General features: G+C 34.5%; 1 protein-coding gene across 1 annotated transcript in view; it reads left to right on the top strand.

The window, feature by feature from the left end:
• LOC144224329 (lysine-specific demethylase 6A-like) overlaps nucleotides 1-13,122 on the top strand; it is a gene marked incomplete at its 3' end in the record, with an annotated part of 67,621 nt that overhangs the window by 38,662 nt on the left and 15,837 nt on the right. The window contains 6 exon segments of the mRNA XM_077755254.1: nucleotides 2,569-2,667; nucleotides 2,791-3,013; nucleotides 3,520-3,675; nucleotides 4,252-4,341; nucleotides 6,598-6,693; nucleotides 7,299-7,682. Coding sequence (XP_077611380.1) covers nucleotides 2,569-2,667; nucleotides 2,791-3,013; nucleotides 3,520-3,675; nucleotides 4,252-4,341; nucleotides 6,598-6,693; nucleotides 7,299-7,682 — 1,048 coding nt within the window.

Below are 13,122 nucleotides of genomic sequence, written 5' to 3' on the forward strand. Positions count from 1 at the left end.
AAAACTCGTTTGTCTTTTTAATGTTTATTTTGAGACTGGGAGAATGCATGCTCTCTCATATTCACAAATGGGAGAGTTGTAGAAACAGTGAATACCAAGCAAGCTCCAGGCTGTCACTGCCATGCCCATTGTAGGGCTTGATCCCATGAAATGTGAGATAATGATCTGAGCCAATATCAAGAGTTGGATGCTTAACCAACTGAGCCAGCGTGAGCCCCTGTGTTGATCTTTTTAATATTTAATACAATGGGGTGCCTGGTTGGCTCAATTAGTTAAGCTTCTGATTTTAGCTCAGGTCACGATCTCACGGTTTGTAGATTCAAGCCCTGCGTCAGACTCTGTGCTTACAGCCTGGAGCCTGGATACTGCTTCAGATTCTGTCTCTCTCTCTGCCCCTCCTCCTCTCACACTCTGTCTCTCAAAAATTAATTAAAAAACATTTTAAAAGTAAAAAAAGAATTTTTATTCTTAATCACAGATTTATATAAACAGGATATAATAACATGTTTAAAATACTATTTAAATAATGACATACTTTTCCTTCTTCTTGAGAGCAGGATTCCACAGAGGGCTGTATCCATTGTTAACTTTAAAATATTGGCATGTACTTTAGTTTTTTATGTTTTACTAAAAAATATATTAACATTTATTTATTTTTGAGAGAGAGACAGAGACAGAGCGTGAGTGGGGTGGGGCAGAGATAGAGGGGGAGAGAGAGAGGGAGACTCAGAATGTGACGTAGGCTCCAGGCTCTGACATGTCAGACCTGGATCCAGGGTTTGAACTCACAAACATGAGATCGTGACATGAGCCGAAGTCAGATTTCTTAACCAGCTGAGTCACCCAGGAACCGCAGCATGTGCTTTCTTTTTAACTTTTTTGGATAAGATTATCTGAATGTACAGAATATTTTCTTGATTTCTCAGATAGAAGATATTAACCTTTTTGGGGTTTTGGATTATCATTTTAGACAGTAATTTTTTTTAGTCTATTTAATTTTTTTTCTGTAAGTTGCTTATTTGCTCTCACTTATTATTTTTAATTGGCTTTATTATTACAGAAAATTAAATTTGTCAAATTTATATTTAAAATTTATTAAAGCTCTGAATGAGGATTTATCTCATTGTTAGTAAGATTCATAGGGATTTGATTATACTCGTATTGGAGATTTTAATTTCCTCTGTATTCAAGGCTGTGTTGCTTGTTTTTGGAGTGTGTATATAAAGTGATATGGAAATATGTTAATACAGTTATATTCACAATGGTAAGTGATTCTGTTAATAGTCGCTTGTAGTAACAACTGTTAAGAGTTCAGATGATCAGGAAGTCAACTTCATTTATCCTCTCAATTTACACTTGCAGGAAATGAATCCAGAGACTTGTTTTCCTTAAGGGTATTTAGTGTCACAAAAAGAGCTGGAACTCATTTACTTGGTGGTACTTATCTTATGTCAGCCTACCTTAAAGGAACCTAAGCAAGTTGTATTAGGGGAAAAGTTCTTGGTGATGAGACTCAGAACTAGTTCTTGGGCACACTGACATTCCTTTTTGACTTTTAAAAATGGAATATGAAAATGCAGCTTTCAGAAAATACTTCTGATTTCTCCTAGCATTTAGGCAAATGCATTTGATAATCTGAAATTCAGTTTTATTAAAAAATATTTTTGTGCTTCTGTAGTGTCTGTCCCTGTTTGCAGTTACTGCTCTTTTTAATTTTCCATCCAACATTGGTTCATATATTCCCTGAAATTGCTACCTCTGCCTCTTTTACTGGTGTTTCTTCTATTTCTCAAATCACATTTTAGTTGTCCTTTTTTTTTTTTTTTTTTAATTTTTTAATGTTTTTTTTATTTCTGAGAGAGAGAGAGACAGCATGAACCGGGGAGGGTCAGAGAGAAAGGGAGACAGAGAATCTGAAGCAGGCTCCAGGCCCTGAGGTAGCTGTCAGCACAGATCTGACACGGGGGACGAACCCACGAACCATGAGATCATGACCAGAGCCGAAGTCGGATGCTCAACTGACTGAACCACTTCATACATTTTAGTGATTCTTCAATTTTATTTTTCCCAACTGCTTATATGATGCATCCAGTTTCATAAATTTCTCTTTCATATGGATGAAATCCAAATTAAGATTTCTGACTCTTTAAGGTTCTGAACTTTACTGAGCATTACAGAGATATTCACTAATCCTCTAAATCACCATCTTTTATAAAAGCTCCTTTATCCTTTCTCAAACCAATACTTTATTCTTTTTCGCATTAATTTGCCTTTTATATTATACTGAATAAGCTTTAGAAACCATTACATCTCCTCTAGTACCTAATGANAATATGGCCTTTAGTTATTTCAGTATTGTTCATTAATGCAGCATGCTTGTATAGTTTATTGAATGGTTAATTATAATGTACATTATAATTATATATATGCATCTGCACACACATTCACAGAAATATGTTCGCTCATTTGGACTTAATTTCTTTTGATATATGTAGTCCTTTTTTTTAGCAAATGAATTAATCAGTATTAATGGAATTGTCTGGATTTTTTTTCCCCCTCCCCTCTCAGGTGCTATTCAAGTATTGGGAAAGTTCAGGATGCCTTTATATCTTATAGGCAATCTATTGATAAATCAGAAGCAAGTGCAGATACATGGTGTTCAATAGGGTAAGAATTCTATATATAATATCAGTAATATTTTAATATATACATGACTTCATTGAAATACATACAGTATAATACGTATTAGTATTCTTTTTGTTTCAGACAACTTTTTCTTTCTCTTTTCAGTGTACTCTAACAGCAACAAAATCAACCTATGGATGCTTTACAGGCCTATATTTGTGCCGTACAATTGGATCATGGGCATGCAGCAGCCTGGATGGACCTTGGTACTCTCTATGAATCCTGCAACCAACCTCAGGATGCCATTAAATGCTACTTAAATGCAACCAGAAGCAAAAGTTGTAGTAATCCCTCTGCACTTGCGGGAAGAATTAAATTTTTACAGGTAAAAATTTGAAGCAGCTTTCTTTAAAACAATTTTCCATATGATAACNTTATTCAAACTTATATTACTAAGTGCAGGATTGACTTTTTTAAAAATATATATTCTAATTTAATGGTGAGGGATTTTAGATCAAAATAAAAATAACTTTGGGCACCTGGCTGGCTCAGTCAGAAGGGCATGCAACTCTTGGGGCCATGAGTTCAAGACCCAAATTGGGTGCAGGGATTACCTCTGATGTTGAAAAAAACTTGGGGTACCAATTTAAAACCTTTATATGTTCTCATAATTTCAGAGGGTTTTTACATACAGTGGTGTATTTAATAAAATAAAGGTTCTTCAAAAGAAGGTACACATTCCTCCATTAATGATTCATTCAATTTGATTTTCATTAATTGCAGTCCATGATGTCCACATAGCTTTGAAAGTATGCATCTTGTAATTTTTATATTTTGAAGGAATGAATTAAGAATATATGGAACCATACTTTTGTCTTACTTCTGTGATCTTAGGCTTACAAAGCTCATCATCCAAATACTGAACCTGTATTAGGCCTCAGTCAAATACCACTTTCACAGCAGTCCTTGCCAGTACATATGATTACTTCTAGCCAAGTAGATGGCTCATCCAGCCCTGCCAAGAAGAAAAGAGCATCTAGTCCAGCAAAGGTATATATACATTTAGAGAAATAGAAAATCCCAATAAAAAATGAAGATCTGTGTCTTATGAAATTTTGCCTTTCATGTATTTTCACCTATCTACATGAGGGAATGAAGTTTTTCACTTGTTTTTGCTGTTAGGTAAACAGTATTTTCTAATCCAGATTTGTAAGCATCATTCAGACATAGAATTTAGGGATAACTTCATCAATAGTTTAACTCATTTCATTGGTTTTTATGACAGTTAATGGTTCTTTGGTTATATGACACTTAATGTTACCACTTTCTGCTTACATTGAAGTAAGTTGAGTGTTGTATACAATGGACACTTTGTTAGCTGTTTGACACAAGATTTAGATGAGAGGCTTCTTAGCTTCTGGAGTTGAAGAATCAGTGTATGTTTCAAATTAGTAAGCTTCTAAATTGATTGTGCATATTAAGTTATTTTTTAAATAATTCAAATAAGTAAGTCCTATGTGTTTGTAAATGCTCCAATTCTTAGTCCTTTGTGTCTCACTTTTCATAACAGTTAGTGTGTGAATTTAACAAAATATTCTTTAATTTTACAAAATAAATTTTCCTCAGAATAGTTCTGAGAACTGGAATAGAACTGTTTCACATACTCCAGTACCACAGCAAGTTCATTCATTGTATTTGACACCACAGAAATTACAGGTATGAAATTTCTTCTTTTGTTAAATTACAATTAGTTACTCTACCACTTAATAATAGTTTCAGGTATACAATATAGTAATTCATCAGTTCCAAACAGTACCTTATCTTGATCACAACTGTACTTTTAATCTGTCATCTATTTAACACATTCCCCAACTGGTAACCACTTCTGTATAATTAAGAGTCTGTTTCTTAATTTGTCTCTCTGTGTCTATTTTCCCCTTTTGTTCATTTGTTTTGTTTCTTAAATTCCACCTAGGAGTGAAACCATATGGTATTTACCTTCTCATCTTCTTTTTCATCAGTCGATGGAATTTTGGACCCTTTCCATAATTTGGCTCTTGTAAATAAATAAATAGCAGGGTGTATGTGCCCCCTTTGACTCTGTATTTTTGTACTTTTTGGATAGATACTAGTGCAGTTCCGGGACCATAGGATAGTTCTATTTTCAGGTTTTTAAGTAACCTCCATACTGCTCTCCAGAGTGGCTGGACCAGTTTACATTCCCACCAGTAGCGCAAAAAGGTTCCTTTTTGTCTACATCCTCCCCAGTACTTGTTTTCTTGTATTGTTGGCTTTAGTCAGTCTCACAGGTGTGAGGTATAGTTTCGATTTGCACCTCCCTGATGATGAATGATGATCTTTTCATGTGTGTGTTGGTCATCCGAGTGTCTTCGTTGAAGAAATGTCTGTTCGTGTCTCTTGCCCGTTTTTAATTGGATTAATAGTTTTGAGGGTGTCGAGTTACATCAATTCTTTATATATTTTGGACCTAGCCTTTTTTTTGCCTATGTCGTATGCCAGTATCTCTTCCCATTCTGTATGTTGCCATTTAGTCCTATGCAGCGATGAGGTTGCAGTGATTGAGTTCTGCTTTTCATTTCTTGACTTATAAGAAACATATAGTAAGAAGTTGCTATAACTTATGTCAAAGGGTTATTTCCTGTACTCTCTTCTAAGATTGTTATGGTTTTCAGTGTTACACTTTAGTCTTTCATCCATTTTGAGTTTATTTTTGTGTGTAGTTTAAGAAAGTGGTCCAGATTCATTATTTGGCATATTGTTCTCCCGGTTTCCCAGCACCATCTGTTGAAGANCTTCTTTGTTATAGATTAATTGCCCATATAGTTGTGGGTTAAAATTTTCTTTTTAAAGATTTTTCTCTTCTATTTTAAAGCAAGTGGTAATAAGCTTTAAGTTTTGTTAGCATTAATTCTAAAAATTAAGTGCAGTAAACCAAATTAATTAGTACATAAGTACAATTAGCTCACATTTTCTAAAGTAACAAATCATAATTCATTTTAACATTTTTCTTTAAGAAGTAGTATATTCATAGGGTTAAAATGAAAGTTATGGAAAGATACAGGGTATATAGGTTAAAGGCTTGTTCTGGTTCACTACTCTAGCCTCTTAATATTGTTTCCTTTGCATTTTTTTTCATTAGAGATATATTGTACATCTACAAGAATATGTACTTGTCTCATAGATTAGTTGTTTGTTTGTTTTTTTGTTTTTTTTTTAAACAAATGTAGGTAGGGGTACCTGGGTGGCTCAGTCGGTTGAGAGTCCAGCTTTGGCTCAGGTCATGATCTCATGATTTGTGGGTTCAAGTCCCATGTGGAGCTCACCTCAGAGCCTGGAGCCTGCTCATGTTCTGTGTGTCTCTGCCTCTCAAAATTAAATTTAAAAACATACAAATTTTAAAACAATGTAAGTACTGTGTATATATATTCAGAATCTTGGTGTTTGTTTCTTTTATATATGGATCTTCAAAACCTTTTCATGTTTATGTATTCCTTATTTTTATTTTTGTTTCATATGGGTATAAAATCATATTCTTTAAGACTATATGGAGGCCACCCATTCTTTAACCAGATTCCGGTTATAGGACTTTAAAGGTTGTGTCTGTTGTTACAAACAGTGTTGCTTGTAAGCACTTTTGACTTGTTTACCACATTTTTGTTATTCTAAATAGCAAAATAGTTTAAATAGCTTTCACTATGAAGACTCTAATTTCTTCTCCACGTAGTATATTTTTTAACACAAAAATAACCTTCTTCTGATGAATTTTTGTTTTTAAATCTTCTTTTCTTAGATTTCTAGAGGATTGCATTTTAGAATTGATTACTTGAGCTGAGAAATCACTATATTTGTCTACACAAAGTTTTATACTGACTTTATAGTGTTTTCAGTGACAGGTTGCCTGATAGGCTTGTATTTCTTAAGATTAACTTTGTATTCTTTTTGTTTTTCTAGCACTTGGAACAGCTGCGTGCAAATAGAGATAGTTTGAATGCAGCACAGAAACTGATGTTGGAACAGTTGGAACATCAGTTTGTCGTAATGCAGCAAGTATGTATATTATTTTTATCCTACTATTTATGATCATGCTAAATATTTTTCTTGACTACAATATCATTTGAGAGTATATTAATCCTGATTTCTACTTTCTACATGAATTCAATAGAATTTATGTATGTGATCCTTAAATACTACCAGTGGGTACATTTTGATTTTTTAATAACCATGATTTAATATAGAACCAAACTGCCCATATTATACACTTATGCATGTTATTTCAGGTGTACTCTGTGGGCTTAGTTTTATTATTTTAGAATCAAAGTATCCATGTTTATGTGGAGATGTTTTAAGGGTTGCTTGATACCATGGATTTGACATAAATGGAAGAGTAGAAATTTGAAATACCCTATTCATGATATAAAATAAGGCCTATAAATGACTGACTAATCATAATTTTAAATGCTTTCTTTTCCTTTATAATACTAAATAAAGGATTTTCTTTAAGTAAATAATGAAAAGTTTTTGCTTTACCCTTGTTTCAATTTTAAAATGTATGTTTCTTAACATAAAGAAATTAAATAGTATAATAATACTAGGGATGTATTGATACACATTTTCAAAGTCACATAAGCAGGCTTTCTTTCTTGTTTTTGAAGATGGGACAGACAGGACAAACTACTGGAATTCCTAATGGGCCAATAGCTAATTCATCACTGCCTACAAACTTTATCTGTAGCCAGCAACCACATTCTACTCTGCCTAGAGAATCTAGTGTCTCTCAGCCTGAAGTTCGCTTTGCTTGTTTTGAAAACCCTTTGTCCAATCGACCATTTGCTGGAGGCTCTGCTCCTTTTGGCTTATCAAAATCACTAGGGAGTACAGACACTATTTTGGTAGGCAATACTTACGTAACAGGAAGTGGAAGTAATGGAAATGTGCCTTACCTGCAGCAAAACACACTCATTCTACCTCATACCTGCACAAACCTGACCAGCAGCACAGAAGAGCCATGGAGAAAACAGCTGACTAACTCCACTCAGGTAAAAGATTAGCTGTTTTGTTTGCTCTTAAATAATTTTTCTTTGACTTAAGTATATTTTGAGAAGAAGAAATAAAATTTAGTGACTTTTTACATATGTAAATTAATTTTAAATGATTCATAATTATGTGAGAGTATTAAGTATTTTAGAAATGTATCAGTTGAAAGACTATATTACAGGGATGGTTACCCAGGGGGTTAAGCATCTATGACTTTTGATTTGGGCTCAGGTCATGAGCTCCTGGTTTGTGAATTCAGGCCCCTACATTGGGGCTCGTGTGTTTTCAGCACAGAGCCTGGTTGGGATTCTCTCTCTCCTTCTCTTTCTGCCCCTAACCCACTTGCTCACGTGCTGTCTCTCTCAAAATAAATAAAACTTCAAAAAAAAAAAGACTATATTGGAGAGCACTTCTAGGTTTATGGAAAATGGTGCAAAAAATATTTAAAAATTATCTTTAAGTTTTGTGTGGCATGATAATTACAGATGATAAGGTTTTTATTATTTTTTTTTAATGTTTATTTTTGAGAGAGAGAGACAGACAGAATCTGAAGCAGGCTGTAGGCTCTGAGCTGTCAGCATAGAGCCCAACACAGGCCTCTGACCCACATACTATGAGATCATGACCTGAACCAAAGTCAGACACTTGCCCAACTAAGCCACCCAGGTGCCCCTGATATGTTATTGTTAATACACTATTATTAATGTTAAGAAAATTGTTTACAGGGGCACCTGGGTGGCTTAGTCGGTTAAGCGTCCGACTTTCGCTTAGGTCATGATCTCGCGGTTCGTGGGTTCGAGCCCCGCTTCGGGCTCTGTGCTGANCCACTTTTATAGTATGATACAAAATAGATTAACCATCCTAAACATACCCTCTACTCCCATCTGTTTATTCTTACTTCATTCCCCTGAACTTGTTCAGTAACTTACATTTTTTTAAGTATTTATTTTGAGAGACAGAGCACTAGCATGAGAGGAGCAGAGAGAAAGTGAGAGACAGAGACTCCAGAGCAGACTTTCCAGGTCTTTATCCTACAGCTGTGAGATCATTACCCAAACCAAAATAAAGAGTCATTTGTCCCTCACTAACATATATATATTTTATATTGTTGCCTTTTCCATCAGTCATATAGCTGAAATCAGTATGTAACCCTTTTAGAATGGCTTCTTTCATTTGCAGTTTCCATTTTACATCTTCCATGTCTTTCCTTGACATGATAAACATTTTCTTTTTCATCACTGAATCATAGTCCATAGTTTTAATTAACCACAATTTAGTTATCCTTTCATTTATGGAAGGACTTCTTGGATTTTTGCAATTATGAACTAAGCTTAATATAAATATTTATATTCAGTTTGTGTGGACTTGTGTTCAGTGTCTTTGATTGAAAACCTAAAGCGTGATTGCTGATAACAAGTTTACAAAGTATTCATACCATTTTGCATTCTGACCTGCAGTGACTGAGACTTTTCATGCTAGCTTTTCTTGGCATTTGATATTAAAAGGGCTCTTAATTTGGGGAGTGTAAACAAAGTACCATACACTGGATTGTTTATAAACAATAGGAATTTCTTTCTCACAGTTCTGGAAGCTAGAAATTCAAGATCAAGGCACTGGCAGATTTGTATATATACTGAAAGTCCTCTTGATTCATAGTCAGCTGTATTCTCACTGTCATCAAATGGCAGGAGACATGAGGGAACTCTATGGGGTCTTTTTTATAAGGGCATTAATTCCTTACTTGAAGGATAACCCAATCATTTCTAAAAGGGCTCTTATCTAGATACCATCAGATTGTGTATTAACTTAAAACGTACAGATTTTAGGGGAACAATTGCTTTTAAAGGCCTTCATAGTTTAAGACTTAAGTAACTCTAATAGGGATATGGTAGTACCTCATTTTTTAGTTTTATAATTCTCTAAGGCATTTTGGAGCATCATTGCATGCCATATGTATGTTAACTTTGTGAAGTATGTATTCAGATCTTTGACCATATATCAGTTGGATTATTTTCTTATGTTGGGTTTAAGTGCTTTTTTTCCCCTTCTGTATATTGTTTAATGGCCTTAAGTCACACATGACTCTTACAAATATCTCCCAATTTCTGCTTTTCTTCCCATCTTCTGACAGTGTATTTCACCGAGCAAAAGTTTTTAATTTTAGTGAAAGTCCTGCATTTCAATTCTTTCATGATCATGCCTTACTAGTTATATTTGAAAAAATCTCCACTATGGCTGAGGTATCTAGATTTTCCCCAATGTTAATCATAGTTTCCTATTTTCCCATTTTACATTTAGGTCAGTGATCCACTTTCAGTTTTGTTGTATGGAGTGTATAAGATCATTGACAAGGTTCAGTTTTTTTTCTTGATGTGGATGTCTAGCTTTTCCAGCATATTAATTGAAAAGAGTTACTCTTCTCAATTACAATAACGCTTTTCCTCCTTTATCAAATAGCTGTTGACTGATTTGTGTGAATCTGTTTCTCAGCTCTATAATTTATTCTCTTAATCAATTTATCCATTCCTTGATGCTTTGATTAAAGTAGCTTTATGCTAAATCTTGAAATCAAGTACTGCAGTTCTCTAGTTTGTTCTTTCCTTGCGATATTGTGGTGGCTATTTTGGGTGTTTTATTTTTCAACATAATTTTAAGAATCTCTTTGTCAACATTCATAAAAGTAATGCTGGGAATTTATGTGGATGCTTTGAATCTGTAGATGAAATTTGTAAAAACTGACATCTTAAAATATCTGTTTGAGGTGCATGTGGCTGGCTTAGCAAAGCATCTAACATTTCTTTTTAATTTATTTTTAAATTAATATTCAGGTTAATTAACCTACATTGTAATCTTGGCTTCAGGAGTAGAACCCAGTGACTTACCTCTTATATATGACACCCAATTTTCCTCTGGAAAAATGCTTCCTTAATGCCCATCACCTATTTAACCCACACCCCTCCATAACCTACATCCCTTTACACCAACCCTCAGTTTATTTTTGTATTTAAGACTCTTCTGGTTTGCCTCCCACTCTGGTTTTATCTTACTTTTCCTTTCTTTCTCTGTTTTCATCTGTTTAATTTCTTGAATTCCACATTTGAGTGGAATCATGATTTCTGTCTTTCTCTGACTTATTTTTGTATCCTTTGGATAAATTCCTAGTGTGAAGTTGCTGGTTTGTAGAGTAGTCCTATTTTCAGTTTTCTGAGGAATCCCCTTACTGTTTTCCAGAGTGGCTGCACCAGTTTCCACTCTCACCAGTAGTGCAAAAGGGTTCCTCTTTATCCACATCCTCACCACCAACTATTGTTGCCTGATTTTTTAATTTTAGCCAATCTGACAGGTTTCAGGTGGTATCTCATTGTGGTTTAGATCAGTGTTTTCCTGGGGGTGAGGGATGTTGGGCATCTTTCCATGTGTCTGGTTTTCATCTCTATGTCTTCTTTAGTGTCTATTCCTGTCTTTTGCCCATTTCTTTACAGGGTTTTGTGTGTGTTGAGTTAGGGAAGGTTTTTTTTTACAGGTTTTGGATTCTAAGCCTTTATCTGATAATGTCATTTGCAAATATTTTCTCCCATTCTGTCATTGTGTCTTAGTTTGGTTAGTTGTTTCCTTTGATGTACAGAAACTTTTTATCTTGATGAGGTCTCAGTAGTTCATTTTTGCTTTTGTTTTCCTTGCCCCCAGTGAAGTGTGGAGTAAGAAGTCACTGTGGCTAAGGTCAAAGTGGTTGCTTCCTGTTTTCTTATGTAGGATTTTGATGGTTTCCTACCCCCATTTAGGCCTTTCAACCATTTTGAATTTATTTTTGTATATGGTGTAAGAAAGACTCTTCCACATATTTGCTATCCAGTTCTCCCAGCACCATTTACTAAAGAGATGGTCTTTTGGGGCACCCAGGTGGCTCAGTCAGTTAAACATCTAGCTTCAACTCAGGTCATGATTTCATGGTTTCTGAGTTTGAGCCCTGTGTTAGAGCTCTGGTCAGCACAAAACCCGATATGAGGCTCAGATTCATAAATGCTGAGACCATGACCTGAGCTGAAGTTAACACTTAACCGACTGAGCCACCCAGGCACCCCCATAATATTCTTTACTATATTTAATGTGCTGTGCTTTTCATCCTGTAATGTATTTTTTAATGAAATTTAGAACTCTTACTTCTGTGGATTTATTTTGCATGTCTTTTTACAGCCCTTTTTCCTGGGAACAACCACTTTATTCTCTGTATTTGAGTCTATTTCTGTTTATTTTACTTTACTTTTCCACATGTATGTGAAATCATATGTATTTGCCTCTCATTTGTTGCATTTAACATCCTGTGGGTCCATACATGTTATCACAGATGACAAGATTTCATCCTTTTTGTGACTGAGTAACNGAGATCATGACCTAAGCGAAAGTCGGACGCTTAACCGACTAAGCCACCCAGGCGCCCCTCTATCATGTATTTTTAAACCACATTGTTATTCATCTATATAGTGATGTCCCAAATAGTAATTTGGCTATTGTATATATAATAAATATAGAAATACATATATCTTCTTAAATTAGTAGTTTTGTATCCTGTGGGTAAACATCCAGTACTGGAATTGTTGAATCACATATTTCCATTTTTAATTTTTTAAGGAGCCTCCATACAGTTTTCCACGGTGTTTTTAACAGTTCATATTAACTACCAGTTGTCTGCAAGGGTTCCTTTTTCTCTATGTCCTTTTTAAGACTTACTCATTTTGTAACTTCTTTATTTTAGTCATAGTATACAGGTGTAAGGTGGTATCTCATTGGAGTTTTGATCTGTAATTTTCTAATGGTGATTGATGATAATCTCAAGAGATGTTGAGTACCTTTTCATGCGTCTGTTGGGCATTGTTGTCTTCTTTGGAGAAATGTCTATTCAGGATTTTTATTTTTTATTGTACTCTTTAGGTTTTTGCTGTTGATTTATTCAGAGATTTTGGATACTAAGCACTTACTGGCTGTATCAGTTACAGATATCTTCCCCCATTCAGTAAGATTGTCTGTTTTGTTGATGGTTTCCTTCACTGGGCAGATGCTTTTTATTCTGATGAAGTCCCGTGGTTCATTTGTACTTTGGTTTCACTTGCCANGTGAAGTTTTTTGTGTTTATCTTAGAGTTTTCTGACCTTGGACTTGTCACTTAAAATTTTTTCTTTTATATATATCGTGTTTGGCTTTGACACTTTTAAACACAGTTTTTGGTGGTCTGTATCTTTATGTTCAGCCATTGCTTCTATTGCAATTACTGTTTTTCAGGTTTTCTCTTTTCTGAATATATTTTTTACCTTGGTAAGTTGCTTGTTGGCAAACCTCTCAGTTTTCTTTGTTTGCAGGCACTATCTTGTCTTTGACAATTTCTAGTTTTAAGTTTTAATCTGGTTTTCTAGGATTTTTTCCATTACACATAAAAGTTTAATTGTC

Source organism: Crocuta crocuta, unplaced genomic scaffold (genome assembly GCF_008692635.1).
Source record: "Crocuta crocuta isolate KB4526 unplaced genomic scaffold, BGI_CrCroc_1.0 scaffold2311, whole genome shotgun sequence".
Taxonomy (NCBI): Eukaryota; Metazoa; Chordata; class Mammalia; order Carnivora; family Hyaenidae; genus Crocuta; species Crocuta crocuta.